General features: G+C 34.4%; 1 protein-coding gene and 1 pseudogene across 1 annotated transcript; one reads left to right on the top strand and one right to left on the bottom strand.

Moving 5' to 3' along the window:
• Positions 1-3,727: 3,727 nt before the first annotated feature.
• LOC145618469 (putative glycosyltransferase At5g03795) lies at positions 3,728-9,914 on the bottom strand. Its single transcript, XM_081673241.1, has 3 exons — positions 9,669-9,914; positions 4,814-5,162; positions 3,728-4,642 (listed from the first exon to the last, which is right to left on the bottom strand). The coding sequence occupies exons 1-3, from the start codon at positions 9,869-9,871 to the stop codon at positions 3,965-3,967; spliced, it is 1,230 nt and encodes a 409-aa protein (XP_081529367.1). The 5' UTR covers positions 9,872-9,914; the 3' UTR covers positions 3,728-3,964.
• A 7,034-nt stretch (positions 9,915-16,948) lies between these two features.
• On the top strand, positions 16,949-19,951 carry LOC145617707 (pentatricopeptide repeat-containing protein At5g03800 pseudogene; annotated as a pseudogene).
• The last annotated feature ends 885 nt before the right edge of the window (positions 19,952-20,836 follow it).

The following is a 20,836-nucleotide window of genomic DNA, read 5'->3' as shown; positions in this document are numbered from 1 at the left end:
TGCCTGATGGATCAATTAAGCATATTAAATATTCAGCAACAGTTCAATTAACACCAGAAATCCTCATTTTAGATGTTCTGTATATACTAGAATTTAGGCATAATCTTCTTTCTGTAAGAAAATTGCTTGACCAAACCTCTCTTTTGGTTATCTTTGAGAACAATTCTTGTGTTTTTCAAGACCTTGTAACTAAACAAGATAAAGCTTATGAAGTCAAGTCTTGTGGTCTTTACAAGTTTTCAAGCACTTCCTTAAATTCTCTTTTTCAATCTAGTAGTCATTCTGATACTGTTGTAAATAATACTATTTCTTCAGTTTCAAATAAGACTTGTATTGATGTATTACATGCTAGGTTAGGACATTTGTCTGTAAGAAAAATGAAACATGCATCAAAATTGTTCCCAGGCAATAATACTTGTGATTTTAATTTTGAAGTATGTGTTTTTGCTAAGCACCATAAAATGCCTTATTCTTTGTCTGATTCCATGGTCGTTGCACCATTTGATCTTGTTCATATGGATCTTTGGGGGCCTTACGCTCATGGTTCTTTATCTGGAGCTCATTACTTTTTGACTATCTTAGATGATAATACTAGAACTACTTGGACTCATCCCATTCATGATAAGGCCCAAGTACAAATTGTTTTAGCTGGTTTTCTTGCTTATGTTGAGAATCATTTCAAGGTTACTATTAATACTATTAGATCTGACAATGGTACTGAGATCTTGAAAGAATTCTATACTTCTTTGTTCTTGAGCAAAGGCATTGTACATCAGAGAAGCCTTCCTGGTGAAAGTCAACAAAACGGGAGGGTTGAGAGAAAAAAATAGAAGTTTGTTGGAGATAGCTATATCTTTGATTTTTCATACTGCTTTACCTATCAAATTTTGGGGTGGTTATATATTGGCTGCAACATATATTGGGTTGGTTGAGTCCAGTTGAGAAATTATTAGATTTTAAACCTGATTATTCCAATCTTTGGGTGATTGGTTGCTTGTGTTACCCAGCTTAGAAGCTCTTTGATAAGTTTGCTCCAAGACCAAAGAGATGCATATTTTTGGGATATCCTTATGCTCAGAAAGGGTATAAGCTTTATTACTTGGATACTCACAAGATAGTTTTAAGTATACATGTTCACTTTGTTGAACATGTGTTCCCTTTCTAGGATATCAAGTCAGATGATGTTATTCTTTGGCATTATATGTTTCAATTGCCTTCTATTTCTGTTCAGAATGATGGTCCTTCCTAAAGTTCATCTTCAGATTTGTCGTCTACACCTTCATCTATACCTCATTTTTCTCTTCATGATAGTTCTTCTAATGTTCTTTCTTCTTCCAATTCTACTCATAATCAAGACACCTTTTCTAATTCTTAATCTGTCTCTAAACCTGTGCACCATTCAGTTCCAATACCTGATTCAAAGAGATCTAGGCAAATGCCTAAGAAGTTTACTGATTATGTAGTGTCTTTGCTAAACTATGTCAATCTTTTGTTTCTCAAAGTTTTAATGTGTTTACAAAGCCATCTTTGGCATTTCTTGGAGCTACTGATGCAACAAGTCTTGCTAAAGTTCTGAATGTAAAGGAACTTACTTCTTACAATGAGGCAAAGGACATGACATAATGGGTTCAAGCAATAATGCAGGATGAAATAATAGATGCTCTTGAAAGGAATGATACTTGGGAAATTACAAAGCTTCCTCCAGATAAGAAGACAATAGGTTGTAAATGAGTCTATAAGACCAAATTTAAACCTAATGGAGATGTAGAGAGATGCAAGGCTCGTTAGGTAGCAAGGGGTGATAGACATATACAGGGCAAAGATTACAAACACACATTTAGCACTGTTGCCAAGTTAACTACTGTGAGGCTAGTTCTTATTGTTTTGTTGCTTTAAACTAGGATGTTCAATAACTTGATATTAATAATGCGTTTTTACATGGTTATATAGATGAAGATATCTACATGCAGCCTCCTTTGGGATACACTAAGATACAACCAGGGCAAATATGCAAGCTTAATCGATCTCTTTATGGGCTAAAGCTGGCCTCAAGACAATGGAATGTGGAACTTTCAAAGTTTCTAGTGAATTTTGGTTTTACTCAGTCACACCAAGATTATTCAATGTTCTTTAACAGCAATGGCAGCAAATATACTGTTATAGTAGCCTATGTTGATGATTTACTAGTTGGTAGGAATGATCTTGATTTTATTCTGCTGTCAAGAAAGCTCTGCATTCTGCATTCACAATCAAGGATCTAGGGAAAATCAAGTATTTTCTCGGGATTGAGGTAATAAGATCTAGTGCTGGGATAATGTTGAATCAAACAGAAGTATGTTTTGGATATGCTTAGTGACACTAAGATGGAGCACTATAAACCAGCACCTTTTCCTAGTCAAAAGGGTCTAGCTTTGAGCTTGCATGATGGTGAATTGATGCAGGATCCTGAGGTATATATAAGACTGATTCGAAGGCTCCTTTATTTGAATCTTACACGACCAAATATCTTATATATTGTGCAGCAATTGAGTCAATTTTTAAGTGCTCCGTCCTCGAGTTCCTCATTACCTTGCTGCTACGTACTTATATATTGAGGTACTTGAAGGGTACATTGAACTATGGTTTGTTCTATGCTGTAAACATTGATTTGAAGCTGTCAGCATATTGTGATGCTGATTGAGGAAATTGTTTAGATTCAGGAAGATCACTTACATGATATTGCATGTGTTTTCTTGGGAAGTTCCTTAGTCTCTTGGAAAACCAAAAAGAAAAAGGTTGTGTCCAAGAGCTCAACTAAAGCTGAGTATCGTAGCATGAGCCAAACAACTGATGAGATTGTTTGGGTTGATGGCCTGTAGCAAGATTTGTGTATACAGGAACCTAAACATATCACTCTATTTTGTGATAATGTAGCTGCACAACACATTGTTGATAATCCTTTTTTTTCATGAACGGACATCTCAAGAGAAAGCATCGTAAGTTAGATGTTCATTATGTTCGTGAGAATGTACAGCTTGGGTTCATTAAGACTGCTTATGTGATATATGCTCTTCAATTGGCAGACATCATGACAATAGGGGTTGATTAACATAGATTCTTGTGTCAGCAGATTGGTCTTGTTTCTCAGCCCTGTGTTCAAGATTGGTCTGGTTCATCCCCAAGTCAATATTGAAAGGGGGGGTGATGAGCTGACTCAGCTCACATTTCAGATTGCTAGCTTGGCAATTCTGTTATGAATTTTGTTTCGCATAATAGAATTTTGTTACTAACTTCTTCCTAAGATATTTCTAGAACTTCTTGTAGATGCTTCTTGTAATTGTAGAGCTATATATATATCCTGTAATACTCTTCATTCATAAGTTTATGACATAATAAAATCTGATTTCTATTTTCTCCAACTTTTCTCTCTTTTCTCTCTTTTCTCTTGATTCTGTTTTTTCCAAAAATTAGTTTTCTCCAGTTCACATATGTGTAGTTGTATAAGGTTGTAACTTGTAATTTGTAAACAAGGGACCCTTGAGCTATCAGTTTATTAATTGATAAAAGGAGCAAAATTGTAATATTATTACAGGTAAAATCGTGCGAGAGTGGGAATATCAAACTGAAATGGAGAGAGTACTACTGAATGAGATTAATAAAAAGATATAGGGTATTCAACCAAATAAGATATGTTGCAATAATATATTAGAAACAAATTGGAAAAAAAAAGTGTTACATATTGGTTGCGGCTCCCTACTTCTTTGTAAGTACGTCTACCCATGTACTCCGGCCTATTTAGGGAAAAAAAATCAAAACACGCAGTATATTTTTGCCTATTGGAAGAAGTAATTCTTTTCTCTATCTAACAAGCAACACCCATTGATTACAAGTCCACAAAATCTAGCTTAGTGCCTTAACCCAAAATATTGCTGCAAATATCATGAACAATATTTTAATAAAATAAAATATGGAGTATAAGAAGGCTTTACAACTCTTGATGATCATGAACATGCACATTCAATCTCCGAAGCCAAACTGAATGCAATATCATATGAAAAAAATCATAACGTTGAGGAGGTGAATGCACTTCAAAGTGCTTCCTTACTTGAAGCACTCTTCTATACATCTTCATATGTCGCACCCTAGAAATGCTCAATAAAATTGTTTTCAAGTTCGGTATGTCCTTGACCGCGACCTCTATCGAGAAGGCCTTCCAATTCAACACATCACTAAATGGTGGTACGTAGTGGTCGGATATAAGAACCGGCACACATCCGGTGTAGATTGCTTCGACTATCCTAGGGCTTGCCACCTCGTATCCACTAGGGCAAAGACAATACTTACTATTTTTAAGCAAATCATAATAGGAAACATTTTGTGGGAGGTATGTGTGAATTCTCATATCTTCATCACTTTTGTTCCCCCAATGCTCTAGGAGGGAGGGCCTAATAGGCCCGTGATTCCCACCCGCGAAGAAGGCCAAGATGGAGCGATTCGAAGGGGATGGGCCGCCAATGAACGTGCTCGTTGGCCCCGGTTGGAGGTTGATCTCGGGTAGTGAAACATCTTTCCGAGGCTGAAACTCTTCGGAGGTATTAGCATTGCATAGGACCCTAATTGAGTTCTCCTTTAGGTAAGGGACCGAAAATGATGCTATTGGACCCTACAAGAACAAATCAAAGTGGCAATTTAGCTACCTTGACCAAAAAATGATAATAATAATAATAATAATACACAAACCCTTAAGCGAAAAGTTAATATGTACACGTGTATAGAACAAAATGAAATGGAGATCAAATAGTACATATTTGTTAGAAATCAATTTTGTACGTACCCAATCATGACAAGAGAGCATAAAGTGATCAGCGGCAAGGCTTCGATTCCAAAATGGATATTTGCTAGAAATTACGTCAATATAGTCTATAACAGTATGTTTTATGAAATCCAAACTTCGCAACTCCGGTTGATAAAGATAGTGAACCATCATAGTGACACTAAAAGGGAGAAAGAAAACATGAGCCTGATTAGGGTTCTTGGTTCGAAATTGATCATTGACTTCCATTTGGTGTATGAAGTTCCCTTCCGTTGAATATATACTTTTACAAGGACCATTGTGGAACAATGGGGATTCCCCTTCCTCATAAACAAACACCTTAAACCGTTTCTCCATTTCAATGTAGCTCCTGTGCAATGAAATTCAATGCATTAAATTAAACATACATCTTTATTTAATATGGTTTTTTTTTTCCATTCATTATGTCATAAATCTTAATGAAATAACGTTGAAAAAGAGTCTAACTACATACAAGTCTAGCAAGGTTCCATGAATTTTAAAATCAATTACTAGTTGAAAGAATAACCCATTAATATATGTTACTCATCCTTCCTCTTACTCATAATGTGAAACTATAGTCGTCGTAGTACATGTGTGGATTATTTCTTATTCTTTTTCCTTTATTTCTTTTACTCCATAACAAGCAAGGGCACAAATATATTGTATATTTGTATTATTGTTGTGATGACTTGCTACTCCTTAGCAAAAATCAAAAAATTCAGCCTATTTGGATTTGGAGCCTCAACTTCAAGCATACATGTTAACATGTACTGAATTAACCGAACAATCGAAACTCACAGTTACATAGTAAAAAATTTTTAGATCTTGCAGCATAATAACGGTATTCTTGGAACTTTTTAATTGTTATCTTAAATATTTCTTATTTTATTTGAAGTGTAGATCTTGTTACTTGACCATTGAAATTAGATTTTGAATGAATCATTTCACTTCATCCTATACACATGCATGTATTAGTAAATGAACGAATTTTCGAAGTGCATTTTACACTACTATTGCATGATTTGTTTATTAGGTCAAGTCCGTACTAGTTGATTATATCTGTTATAACTATTACTAAAACAGAAAATTGATGTCGTCATCCTGTCCCCAAAGTGTATATGTGTTGCTCTCTCATAAAAATTTTCCCGCTTAATGCACTTATGATGTCATATATATTTTTGGTTTTTTTTTTTTTTTTAAAAAATATTGGAATTGGTTATTTTAGATCATTTTTATTTCAACCTTTGATTGTGTCAATAAATAATAAATAATTTTTTGGTTGGAATAAATAAAACTGATATTGAGTAAAATCATTTTAGGTAACTACGACTTTTTTGTAATTTTTTAAGGTTTACAGTTATTTATGAGTGTGTAAAGATTGTAAACTAAGGATGTGCAAGCAACCTAGCTATGAAATCATCTAATAATAATATGGACGTTTGTTATACAAAATGAAACCACAATGAAATTTCTCACGTTCTTTTTATTAAAGGCTTTATGTTCTTTTATAAACCCATGCTCCTTGCAAGGCTTCATAATGTTCTTTCCGTCCACGTTTTACATTTTGTGGGAATGAAGTCGTTTTATACTGGGTGCACCAACCACGAATTATGTCGTTAAATGTTACTCCGTACTATTGTTTCGCAGTATTTCCAAGGTGGTTCAATTTATTTATTTATTTATTTGTATTACATCGCTTCAATTTATTTAAGTTGTATGTATTTTTAATTTGTATTTTGAACTCTTAGATATATAAATTCGTATGCATATGGTTTGATTAGATCATATTGACTTTTATATTTATAATTTGTTACTATAAGTAATTTATGATGAAAGATATGTTTTTATGATCTATTTTATAAGTATGTATGGGAAAATAATAAATAGAAACAATTTATTTCATCCTAATATTTTTTTCATTAATTCGTGCATTGCACAGGTCTAATCTAGTTTACATTATATAATGTGTTATTTTGGGCTTTTCATTTGACAAAAATAAATAAAAGAAAGGAAAATTTAACATGAATAATCCAACCTTTCATGCATTCTCCCAAAACAATCCAACCTTTTGATTAACCCTGAATAATCTCACCTTTGCATATTATTCTCCCATACCGAACCTATTTGACCAGCAACTTATTCAACCGGTAATTTTTCTTTTTTTAATAATTACATATATATTAAATTAACATAAAAAAATAATAAATAAAAAAAACCTCAAATCTCCTTCCCCTTCCTGCTTCCTTCTTCCCTTTCCTACCTCCTTCCTTCTTCCCCTTCCTTCTTCATTCTCCATCTCTCCTATTGTTTTTATGGTTAAATTTGATAAAAAATTTCATAATTGAAGATTTAATTTGTGGGTCATGGTTCAAATTTTTCGTGGTGGTAGCGGGAGAGTGGCTGATTGTGTGGTGGGTGAAAGTGGTACGGGTGGGGGGTTTTAGTGATGGTGGTGGTGATTCGTGATGGGTTAGGGTGGTGTGGGGACGTGGTGGGTGAGGGTGGTATGGGTGGGGTATTAGTTATGGTGGTGGTGATTTGTGGTGTGTTTGGGGTTTCGAAGAGGAGGCAAGGGTGGTGATTTTGGGGTGGTGGTAGTACGGTGGAAAGAGAAAGAAATATGGGAAGGAGGAAGAGGAGAAACAAAGCAGGGTATGTGGTGGGTTGACTGGGCGGTGGGGCTTGGGTGGTCGTGGAGTCGGCGGCTGGGTAGACAGTGGTTATGGCGGCGGAGCCGCGGTGGTTGTTGTGTCTAGGCGAAGAAGGAAAGGAAAATAAAATGGGTGTGGGTATGTGGTGGGTGTAGGTGGTAGTGCTACGTGGTGGCTGAAGGTTTGTGCTGGTGGCTGGAGGTTTGTGATTGGTGGATGATGGTGATAATGGAGGAAGTCAAGGTAGGGGAGGTGGCTGTCATAAATTGAAGGATTTTTTTAAAATATATTTTTTATGAAGTTTTTTTTTTTAAAAAAAAAAACAAAAAAAAAAAAACCAATAAAAAAGTGTCACGTGGCATGGCAACCGGTTGTAGGGGGTTGGGTGACTTGCTAGGGGCGGTGTGGGAGAATAATATGCAAAGTTGGGATTATTCAGGGTTAATCTAAAGGTTGGATTATTTTGGGAGAATGGGTAAAAGGTTGGATTATTCCTGTTAAATTTTCCTAAAAGAAATTTCAAATGTTATTTCACTTTAATACACTACAATAGTGTACAATATAACATGTGTATGACTGTATGAGTGTATGTTCATATCCAACTATCCACGCATTACACCTGAATTTACAAAGAAAAATTATTCTTGATTATTTGACGATATTTTAATTTGATGTTACATGGATCGGAGTAATTTGTTTTATGAGAATTAATTAACGAGCTTGTTACAAAAACAAATAAAATTAAAATATTCTTTCCTTTTTAAACATGACTTTTCATCCCAAAATATTCTTATTAACTACTTTGATTCAAGATTTAGAGAGCAAAACAACACCACAAGAGTCAAGAGTTAAGTATTAATGACGGCTTATATCAGTTATATGTACGTACCTTAAATTAACATGAAATCACACTAATCTTCACCAAAGAGTTGATAATGTGTAGCAACTAGCCATCTAGAGCAGTTCATTTCTCTTATCAACAAGCCAATTATGAACGTGCACCATTGGCATGTTTTCTTCAGCTTATTTTTAGTTCAGTTTAGCTCTAATAAGTTCAGTTTAGTTCATTTCTTATCTTAATTTCCTTCTCTTATAAAATATTCAGTTCAATTCAGTTCAGTCCATTTCAACTCTATAAGTTCAGTTCAGTTTAGCTCAATTCAGTCAATCAGAACATACCCTTAGTGATTGACTAGGATAATATAGGAATACAAAATAATGTATAATAACTATCTTACACTACCTCTACTAATTCATAAATATTGCACTATTTTCATTTAAGAATACATTTTATCACGTACTCCGTAGTGAATATCTAATATATACCCCCCTTTTTTTGACAAAACCATTAGTAACATGTTGTGACTTCATTCTTTACTGATCACTTTAGTCTTGAGGTTTAATTTATGGACGAATTAAACTTCATACTTCGTATCTCTAAACTTTGTTCCACATCCTTAATTCTTGTGCTTCCCTAGTCCGTCCCTATATTCTCTACTATAAATACTGTAGCATACTTTATACTACCCCCGTCCCCTTTTGATAGTCCTTTATGGACATTTTTCACGGGAATTAATAAACATAAATAAGAAAAGTAAAATTACATTGAAAAAGTAATTTGACATTGGGTATGCAAAAAAGTAGAGAGAGAAAATAATAAAAGTATATGGGAAAACAAAATTTACATGAGAAATTTAAATTTGCACAAGCATTGTTGCAAATTGGAGGAAATTTTGGTAAAAAATTAATATTAATGGTTGTTGGAAAAAGCAAATGGGGTGAACATTTTGGGACTAAAATTTGCCCATAAGGAACTATCAAAAGGGGACGGAGGGAGTATAACATTAACAGAATAGTGGAAACATATAAGAAATTAAGAGAATGGTGGAAGTATATAATTAGATGTCATATTGTTGTAGATTCGTTTAAGTTGGGATATCTGGATATGACTACAATTGTGTCGTTTTTATCAATATTAAATCTTTTACCTATTATATTATATACTAGTATAAAAGAGCATAACATTAAAATTTTCGACTATCATAAAGTAATTAGTGGAGTTACCAAAACAATGCAAAAATACCACACTCTACATAATGCTTCATTTATACTTGGCATTAGTCGCATTACTTAATAATAAGAGAACGAATAAAATTATAAAATTTAGTGGAGTATACCATAACATTACGTATAGTATAAAGTACCTGTGAAAAGCATTGGCATTCCAAAAAATCGGACCGACGGGCTGAAAGTCAGGATCTTGATACGTACGATTTGTATTATGCTTAGCTTCCTTGATTGCTGCTCGAACCTTTTGTAGTCCTATTTCAAGCTTATCTATATCACTACCCACCTTCTCTTCTATCTTTGTGGGAGAAGCATTTGCATGTTTTTCATCCAAGTTCATATCGTTGGAATTTGGACTCGTCTCCTCCTTCACTATTACTAAAGTCTCGTTTTCATCCTGTTCACGAAAGCTACTTAGTCTTTATGCGAACAAACATGAAAAATCCACGTCACTACTTTTTATTCTATACGTACAAAATTGATTGCCGTATTTATAGTATGATTTGAACTATTAACAATGAAAAATAATTCTTGTGAAACAGGAGTTATGGTGTACGGTAATAGAAATGGACAATAGGATATGGGCCGAACCTACGTACACAAAGGCTGATTAGGCACAACACGAAATTAGTCCAACCCAATACAAGCTTGCCACAAGCCTAAAATGACACGATTTATTTCATGGCTCGGCCATACATTATCTCGCTTAATGAGCATGAGGCACGGTGGCAGTCTGGCACGGCCACCTTGCCCATTTTTAAATGGTACAATTTGTTATAAATCCAAGTTTTAGTATGTTATTTGTATGCAATATTTTGTATGTTTCGGATGTGAATAACAATTCTATAAGTGGATTAGTGGAACGAAAACTAACAATTTCTTGCGTACATCATTCCACAAATCTACATAATCAAGTCCTCATTCTATAATTTGCGTGATGGTAATCTTTTTTTATTAATAATCTTTGATATGGGAAAATGTGCATTTTTGTACTTACAAGTATTTTTTTACTTTTTTGAGGGAATTGTCAATTGTGTATCCATGCAATTTTCTTTTCTTACAAGTTACAACTTTGGGATCCATGCTTATTGCTCACACTCACACCCTCATTAACACTTTTCCCTTTTATTGGAAAACGGTGATTAGCTAATTAATTCATTAATTAAGCACCTTGCTCCCCAGTGCCGTTTTATTACTTGCACCATCTTTAATTGTTAAGCGTTTACTTACCAACACTAATTTTAAAATTAAGGCAATTAATTAATTAATTACTACTGCAATTTGGTACTCTACTTAATTTTTATATGCTCTTTCCTTTTTGTTTGAATAAAATTCTTTTGAAAGTGCATTTCTTCGATGCCATTTAATTACTTGAATTGCATTATACTCCGTATTTAATTGTTAAGCGTTTACTTATTGTTAAGCGTTTACTAATTTACTTATTGGCACTAATATTAAATTATGGCATTTACTACTACTGAGATTTTGCTGAATTTTTATATTCACTTTTCTTAAAACCAATATAAAGGTATTCTTTTATGTTTTCGATGAAATGTTAAAAGTTGTTCAGTTAAAAAAAAAAAAAAAAGAAATGTTCAAAGATTTCTAATTAATACAAGTGTAATAACCCTGCCATATGGTGTATCAGCCACATACATATGAAATTTTGTGAACAACAATAGTAACACGGAATAATAACAAATAAATAAATATGAGTAATTGTTTAATTTTATTTTTTTTTTTGAAAGAAAATTACCCCATCCGTCTCTTTATTTATGTCCACTTTCTATCATTTATTACACACATAATATAGAGAAAGTGAACATTAATAAAAAGATAGAAGGAGTAATTTTTTAATTTTAATAATACCGGAGTTATAATTATTATTTTCTGATTAAAAAAAAAATTGGTGTGCTAGTGTTACATTAGTGTGCTACCAACAGTTCCAAACTCTCTACAGAAGGTAAGAATATTCACAACAACCCAGCACATCACAACCTCATACTTACCATTTTTGAACATGTAATTATCAATAAACTCCAAAAGAATTAATTAGCATGTAAATTAAAGCAAGCAACGTAACAACTTTGAAAGAAAAATAATTAAGAAAGAGTTAAAAAAAATAATCTTACTGGTGCAAAAACCGGAGAATCAGCAGCAGCCTGAATCACAAGATTATGAGGTGTTGATAGAACATAGTCCTCTGCTACAACATTAGCTTCCTTTGTTATTCCTCCTATTTCTCCATCAATCCTTAACCTCAAATCTTTGGTAGAAACTCTAATTGATGAAGTTTTCGACGACAACGATGAAAATGAAAGATTGGGAGTTACTCCTTTGTTGAATGAAATAAAAACAGTAAGCAAAATCAATGGAATAGTGAAACAAAGTATTAGTTTCACTAATGGTGAAAAATACAAATAACCCATTTTTGTATTTTTATTTTGCTTTTGGCCTGGAATGGTTAGTTTTCTCGAGGACAAGAGTGGATGTTACATGCTTAGTGAAGGTTAGCTTAGTGTTTGGTTGAAGGAGAATAAGAAGATGGAAGAGAAAGTTTTAAGGGTACATGTTTTATTGGATTACAAGTCTTATTAACATAGTTATATAGAGAACTAAATGTATAAAGTGGGTCCAAAATAGAGAGAAAATAAACTAATTAGAGAATTGGTAGTATTACAAGATACTCAAAGTACTCCGTAGAACACTATGCCAACTAGTGAACTAGCCAAGCGCGCGTCTGCCCGCTAGACCTCTTTTGGCCTCCGTGCAGAAAAAATTAAGAAAGAATAGAATAGAGGCATGTTGTGATTTACTGAGCTGAACTAAACTAAACTGAATTGTTTATGAGAGAAGGAAATTAGGAACTGAAGTGAACTTAAATTAAGTTGAAGTGAACACAGATTTTCATATATGGCTAGCCAATACCATGTGGTTGGAGTTACTTATTAAGAGGTTATTTATTTTACAATTACGTTACTTATTTAGGAGTTACTCAGTCGGTCAGGGGTTACTCGGATAGTCAAGGGTTTCTTGGTTATGGGTTACTCGGTCAATCAGGGGTAACTTTTGTCACACAAAAACGCGCTAATCGATTGAATTACCCAAAATATATAAGTAACCGTTGACCAACTGAGTAACCCCTAAATAAGTAACGCAGGTCACATGATGTGACCAGCCACACAAAAAAAGCACCATTTTGTAATTCCTTTCAAAGTAAAGTAGTTTCTTCACTAGCCTAGTGTGTGTCCTCAGTGATATTCTGAGGTGGTGGTTGTTTTTTTTATTAGTATGTGTCTATTAAAGAAAATTTGATTTCATAACTTGATGATCGAGTAATTGCATGATTTTCTTTTTTTAAATAAAAAGACATAGGGTCTGTTCACATTTACTGAACTGAGCTGAATTGAATTGATGTAAACTGAACTGAACTGATTGGAGCTGAACTGAACTAATTGGAGATGAACTGAACTAAGCTGAAATGAATATTTTATGAAAGAAGGAAATTAGGAGTTGAAGTGAACTGATTGAAGCTGAACTGAATTGATTGGAGCTGAACTCAACTGAAATTAAGCTGAAGTGAACAGGCCCTTAGAGCATGTTCACATTTACTGAACTGAACTGATTGGAGCTGAACTGTACTGAATTGAAGATACATACATTTGAATACACGTAAAAAATTTATAAATTCAAACGGAGCAAAAAATAAAGGATAAAAAGGGGAGTGCAACTTAAAACCTTAACCGTACTACGCCCGTTTGCCAGTATCGGCCCATTGCCTACAACCACCAAAAGAACTCCCTTCCTGACATTCAAACAACTTGCTTTTAGCTACTTTGGTCAGCTGTTAGCTATTAGCTATTACCTATTTACATAATTTTTTTGACTAATTGATTTAATCAACTACTCCGTATTTGGTAAATACATGCTAGATATTACTTGTTCTAATATACTCCATGTGTCTTAGAATAATTGATACAATCAAACTTTGCGGACATGCCGAATTGCCGATACACTAGTTTGACCTTATTGACGAATTTATAAAAAAATTAGGAAAAATTGACAGGAATAATCCCAACTGCTTGATTTGCTCAAAATAATCCCAAATTTCTTTTATTTTTTAATAATTTGAACTTTAATATGAGTTTGGTTCTAATGGTCCCAACCGGTGATAAAACTTATTATAAAAAGTCACCTAACACGTGTCAGGATGTGATTGGTAATAAAAATAAAAAAAATAAATTAAAAAAAGTTAACTAAATTGTAAAAAAAAACAAAAAAAAAGTTAATAAAAAAAATTAAAAAAAAAAGTTTTAGATTTTTTTTTAAAAAAAACCTCCACGCACCTGCTCAGCCACCAACGCTATCTCGGTTGCCGGCGCCTGGCCCACTCCGATCCCCGGCTGGCGGATCTCTGGTGCAAACAACCCCTTCCCCACCGGCGAAGCTCCACCACCTTACCCCTTTCCCTCCCACGAACAACCCCTACTTCCTAAATTCTCCCACCCCGACGCATCGCCCTCCTACCATTTCCCTCTCCCCGATCCACCACATAAACGCCCCTCCTCCCCTTAACGATCTTCGTTCCCCATTCACCGGCCCCCCAAAATCTTAAATCGGTCTCAAAACTACCCATCAGAAACCTCAACGAGAAGCCCACCTTAAACAACCAGAAAACCAACGGAAAGGGGTTAGGAGTGGGGTGAGCTCGAAGAGGGGAAATGAGCCGATGGGAGACTAGCCAGGGAAGGTGGGGCCAGGCTCTGCTGGTGGTTGCGTTGGTGGTGTGTTTTTTTTTTTAATAATTATTTTTAATGAATTATTTAAACAATTAAATCAATAATATAACTTAAACTTAAACTTATTTTTTACCAATCATGTAATGACATATGTACATTCAATTTATTTTTTTTTTATAAAAATTAGCTATTCATCAGGTTACCGGTTACTGGTCATCGAAGACCATTAAATTAGAACCAAATTCATATTAAAGTTCGAATTATTAAAAAGTAATCAAAAGTTGAGATTATTTTGAGCGAATCGAGCAAAGTTGGAATTATACCTATCAATTTTTCAAAAAGATTATATTATAAAAATTTGTATTAGTACTTATCTAATAACAAATTTTGTGATATAAAATGTTGTATTATTATCTTAGTAAAAAAACTATGGTAAAAGTTAATATATGTATAGTGGGAAAAAAAAATAAATAAACATGTCAATTATTCTGAGATGGAATGAATATAAAACATGGTCAAGTAGCTCTTTTTTGCTCAAAAAAGCTTATAACCAAACACCCCTTAAATACTATTTTTCTTCCAAAACCTCCCCCCGTCTCTTGATTTTTGCCCCATTGTGAATATATATAGGTCAAATTTATAAAACTTTGACCATGAATTCTCATTAATCCATAAGAGATAATGTATACATGTGAGATTTTGTTAAGATTGTCTCATTGTATATTTTATTAATATCAACATTTTATTCCTTCTGTTTTTTTATTTGTATCACCTTCCTTTTATAGGTGTTTTTTTAAATAAATGCATCACTTCTATATTTGGTAACTTTATATTATATTTTATCATTTCTCTTTCTTACTTTAAATCCCACTTAAAATATTTTATCATTTCTCTCTTTTCGGTGGTCCTCACTTAAATAATACTTCCTCTGTTCTTTTTTACTTGACCTGTTTCTTTTATCACGCTTGCCAATGCAAAATTTTAGCGATCAATAACTTTAATTCTCCATAAGTAAAAATTATAAAAGTTGTATAGTATGATAGTACTTATTGAGACGAATTCAAAAAGATCTCACACGAATATATTTTTCGTTATATATCATTCATAAAAGACGGTCAAAGGAGGGGTGGTGAATAGTGTAAAAGTCAAAGCGGGTCAAGTAAAAAAGAACGGAGGAAGTAATACTTTCTCTTTCATGGTCCCCAACTTATTTTTACTACTACATCCATTTCATATTTTTTTTGCAACTTTTGCCAAAAATGGATGCTACACATTATTTGCAACTAATTATTTATTTCCTTTTTAAGTTGTCATTTCTTTCAATCTCTCTTTTAATCACATGCATTCTTATTTTTCTCCCTTTATTTTACACTCACAAACAAATTTTGCATAGGAGTTCGTGCACCCTTCAAAGTTGCAAAAATGTGAAACAAAGGTAGTATAATAATTTATTCACTCAGTCACTCACAATATTATATTACTCTTCTAAAACTCGGTCAATTGACCAAATTGGTAAATAAAAAAGACTCATAGCGACAATTTGGTAAATAAAATAGCTCCGGCGACAATTTGGTAAAAAAAAAATAAAAATCATCTCAGGCGACAGTTAACCAAAAATATACAAAAAAAATTCCGACAAACTACTCGCAAAGAGCGATTGTTATATACCCTGGTGCATGGTACGCCCATGGGCATTTTATTCTCATTTTGATGATTATTTTTCTATTAATCATCAAATGAAAGCATAAAAATTGACTTTGTATTAGGTGAGTGTACGGTGCACTCGGATGTATATAAAATATTCTAACTCACAAATGCTTAATCTAGTTTGTTTTTCGTTGTGTTCTTACCTAAGTCTCTAGCCTTTTTTTTTTGGAATTAACAATTTGGAAAAAAAAAATTGTTTAAATATTATTTTTCTTGTAATTTTTCTACCTCTTATTTTCAATTTTGTAAAAAAATGGGGTTGGAAATAAATTCGATATCAGGATATAGCTAAATAAAAGGAGATAACATATTTATTTAAATTTTAAAATGACAAAAATAATTTTTAAAAAATACAATAACGAATTGAATTAAGATATTTGAAAACTTTGTTGTAAAAAAGAAAATTAGATATTTTGGTCTAAATGTCGCTTGAGATTAAATTTTTTACCAAATTGTCGCTTGAAATTAACTTTTTTTTACCATATTGTCGCTGGAGTTATTTTTTTTTTACCAAATTGTCGCTAGGGGTCTTTTTTATTTTACAATCTGGTCTATTGGCCCCTAAAACTCCGTGCATTCCCAAGTGATGCAAATAAAAAAAAAAAAACTGAAGGGAGTACCATGTATGTATAGAAATGAAGATACATACGTTTGAACACACTTAAAAATGTATAAATTCAAAAGGAGCAAAAAATAAAGGACTAAAAGCGGAGTACAATTTAAAACCTTAACCAGTTAGGGCTTGTTCTCTTCAGATTAATTTCAGTTTAGTTCAGTTCAGTTCATAATATCCTCCTCTCAATAAATATTCTGTTCAATTCAATTCAATTCAATTCAGTGCAATTTAGCTTAGTTCAGTCAATTAAAACAGACCCTTGACTGTACCAAGCCCGTTTGCCAGACCCGGTCCATAGCCTGCATCCACCAAAACACTTCCCTGACATTCAAACAAACTCTGGATAACACAAAAAACCATTACAGAAAACAGAGCAACCAACATTACATACCCCTTCAATTTACCAAGAGGATATGGTTCGCGCCATTAATGGCATCAACCTCTTCTCCTCCTCAGCTCTTTCTCTCTCCTCTTCTTCACCCTCCTTCTCTTCAATTCCCCCCAAAACTCATTCACTCTTCTTCAATTTCTCTCTCCAAATCCAACACTTTTGCAACTTCTGCTGCTCAATTCCTCACTAATTCGCAAATTTCACCTGTTTTCCAGCAACCCCATCTCCCATTTTCTTCTCAAAACACTGAAATTGAACCTTTTTCATTGGAAGACGCTCAAATTCTCTACCAGAAATGCCTCGAGTTGCTCAAATTGTCTGCGCGTTACGCCGATGCCGAGCTCGTAATTGCTGTTCATACATTGATTGTCAAGTTGGGAGAGGATAATTACTTGCTTAATTCGTTGATTACTGCTTATCTTAAACTGGGTTTGCTTGATGATGCTTTTGCTGTGTTTAAAGGGATGTCGAATCCTGATGTTGTTTCTTATACTGCGATGATTTCTGGTTTTGCGAAATCTGGGTATGAATTTGATGCAATTGGGTTGTTTATGAAGATGAGAAAGAGAGGTATTGAGCCTAATGAGTTCACTTTTGTTGCATTTTTAACTGCTTGTTCTAGGATTTCTGGGTTGCAGTTGGGGTTTCAGATTCATTCATTGGTAGTTAAATTAGGGTATTTGTTTTCTGTTTATGTTGCAAATTCTTTGATGGGGTTGTATAGTAGGTGTGGTTTTTTGGATAATGCACTCCAGGTGTTTGATGAAATGCCTCAACGAGATATTGCGTCGTGGAATACTGTTATATCTAGTGTTGTGGATGAACTGATGTATGATAGGGCTTTTGAATTGTTTCATGAAATGGTGAGAGTAGATAGGTTTAGGGCTAACCATATCACGCTTTCGAGCCTTATAAGTGCTTGTGCTGGGAGTTGTGCTCGAGTCTCGGGGCGAGAAATCCATGGTCATGCGCTTAAGATGGGGTTTGATAATAATTTGAGTGTTAGTAATTCGCTTATTGGGTTCTACACGAAATGTGGCACTGCTAAACATGTTCAGGCTTTGTTTGAGAGAATGCCTATCAAGGATGTCATTTCTTGGACGGCTATGATTACCGCTTATATGGAGTTTGGAATGATTGAATTAGCTTTGGATATTTTTATGAAGATGCCAGAGAGAAATTCTGTCACTTTCAATGCCGTTTTAGCAGGGCTTTGTTCAAATTCAGAGGGTTTTGGAGCTTTATCTCTGTTTTGTGAAATGGTTAATCGTCGTGTTGAATTAACAGAAAACACACTAACAAGTGTTATTAGCGCGTGTAGTTTACTTGGTGAAAAGAAAATTAGTGAACAGATACATGGCTTTGTGATTAAGTTTGGCTGTAAATCAAATTCTTGTATCGAAGCTGCTCTAGTAGATATGTGCACAAGGTGTGGGAGGATGACAGATGCTCAAAAGATGTTTCAGCAGAGCCAATATGATCAAAATCTTTCAATCAAATGGACATCTTTAATTTCTGGATATGCTCGAGATGCACAGCCGGAAGAAGCAATGACTTTGTTCAAGTGGGGCCAATCTGAACAAGCCCTGACAGTTGATGAGGTTGTAGCGACTGCAGTACTTGGTATCTGTGGAACTCTAGGAGTTAATGAGATGGGAGAGCAAATGCATTGCCATGCCCTAAAATCAGGACATCTGTATGATGTAAGGCTAGGTAATGCTGTCATCAGCATGTACTCAAAGTGTGGTTACAAGGAAGATGCTTGGAGGATTTTCAATCTTTTGCCCATGCATGATGTAGTGTCATGGAATTGTTTGATTGCTGGCCACCTTCTTCTAAGAGAGGGTGATAAAGTGTTGGCTGTTTGGTCGAGGATGAAGAGGGAACACATAAGACCTGACTCTGTTACACTTATTCTAGTAATTTCTTCTTACAGGCATACCAAGTTGAATATGCTAGATGATTGCCGGAGATTGTTTTTCTCATTGACGAGGGAGTATGATGTTGAACTTACATCAGATCATTTTGCCTCCTTTGTTAGCGTTTTAGGTGAATGGGGTTTCCTTGAGGAGGCTGAGGATATAATATCTAAGATGCCTTTTGAGCCAAAAAGCTCAGTTTGGAGAGCATTGCTTCATAGTTGTAATCTTCATTCAGACTTGATTGCTGGAAAGAGAATAGCAAAACATATTCTAGATATGCAGCCTGAGGATCCTTCTACATATATACTCATATCAAACTTGCTCTCTGCATCTGGTAGATGGCATTGCTCTGAATTGGTTAGGGATGAAATGAGGAGGAAAGGGATCAGGAAACATCCAGCACGTAGTTGGATTGCTCATAACAACAAGGTGCATGCATTTTTTACTAGAGATAAAACTCATCCTCAATCAAAAGACATCTATAGTGGATTGGAGATCCTGATCTTGGAGTGCTTAAAGTCTGGATATGTGCCTGATACAAGCTTTGTTCTTCATGAAGTGGAGGAGCACCAGAAGAAGGAATTCTTGTTCTATCATAGTGCAAAACTAGCAGTGACATATGGCCTTTTGATGACCACGCCAGGAAGACCTATTAGAGTTACAAAGAATGTTCTTTTATGTGGCGATTGCCATAATTTTTTAAAGTATGTATCAAGAGTCACTAGAAGAGAGATATGTGTTAGAGACACCTCAGGCTTTCACTGTTTTTCTAATGGCAAGTGCTCATGTAAAGATCACTGGTAACTTGTACCTGCACTGATTGAATATGGTCTTGCTTATCAAACCATTGGAGGATCAAAAGTCCAAAGCTCTTGTATGTGATATATTCAAAAGCTGAGATGGCTGAATGTATATACATGTTGAAGGAGAAACTAAAGTATAGTAGGAGGATGAAATTTTGAGGTATATAATACAAATTTACACAGTACTGCAAAAAACTATTGCCCTACATTATTTTCCAGCTGTACACATTCTTTTTGCATTATTTTCGTCGGAAGAATTCTCTCTGCATATGTGACTAATTCAGTAGTCTTGCCACCCTCTCCCTGTATGTGTCTCCTGACTTTCATATTGTTGTCACCTCCATTCAATATCTTCACACTTGTTTAAAGAATTAGCCTTTCAATATTTCTTGCTTTAGTGGTGCTTACTTCTTGGTGACTGGTAATGCAATGCTGCTAATCAAAACACAGGCATCATATTGAATTCCATGTTTAAATTCTGATTTGGAACTTCCTTTTTCTTCTATCTCCTGTTGAGTTTTCTAATTTAAGTGTTCCTGCTGCTGAATTAGGGTTATGCTTGATTAGCAAAAATCTGCTGTTAGTTTCTTATCTGCTCCTTGCCTGATCATACTGATTGTGCCGCATACCCCTCTACACATCAAGTTTGCACTGGAAGTGTAAAACTAAGCAAACATATTGCTGTATAAAAAGCAGGTGTTCATTGCTCCTAAATTGAAGCTGCAACCTACTGCTGAATTCTAGGCTGTTGCTGGCTTACCATCACATACTCTATCTCTTAATGTTGGTAAACTGACCTGTCACAGGATACGGCATCAAAATACTGTTTAGACTTGCTTCACGAATATCTTGAGTTGGTCATGGCTTTTTTAAGATGAAATTTCGTTTTGTTTACTTTTACTTATTCTGTGACAGCTTTAAATAATATTGGGTCAACAAGGAGCATACTTATCTTTATCTGATTACTATTCACTATACAATGTCTCTGGAGCTGTGGATGATGAGTATCACTAAGTAAGGAGCTCCAGCTCAACCCCCTCCCAAGAAGATATATAATGCCCATGGCGGAGAATTTGCTGCAGCAAATTCAATGTTTCTTCTATCTACCAATCTCTCTTGTCCTTGTT

Source organism: Chenopodium album, chromosome 26 (assembly GCF_948465745.1).
Source record: "Chenopodium album chromosome 26, dcCheAlbu1.1, whole genome shotgun sequence".
Lineage (NCBI taxonomy): Eukaryota > Viridiplantae > Streptophyta > Magnoliopsida > Caryophyllales > Amaranthaceae > Chenopodium > Chenopodium album.
The sequence above is the reverse complement of the archived record's forward strand: the minus strand, read 5'-3'. Positions and strand labels throughout refer to the sequence as shown.

What these genes read in the sequence shown, in the direction of transcription:
- LOC145618469 (XM_081673241.1), bottom strand. Translation starts at nt 9,871, where the DNA reads ATGAACTTGGATGAAAAACATGCAAATGCTTCTCCCACAAAGATAGAA. An exon ending in AATGCCAATGCTTTTCACAG is followed by an intron (nt 5,163 to 9,668) that starts GTACTTTATACT and finishes TTCATTGCACAG; the next exon opens with GAGCTACATTGAAATGGAGA. An exon ending in TGCTCTCTTGTCATGATTGG is followed by an intron (nt 4,643 to 4,813) that starts GTACGTACAAAA and finishes TTGTTCTTGTAG; the next exon opens with GGTCCAATAGCATCATTTTC.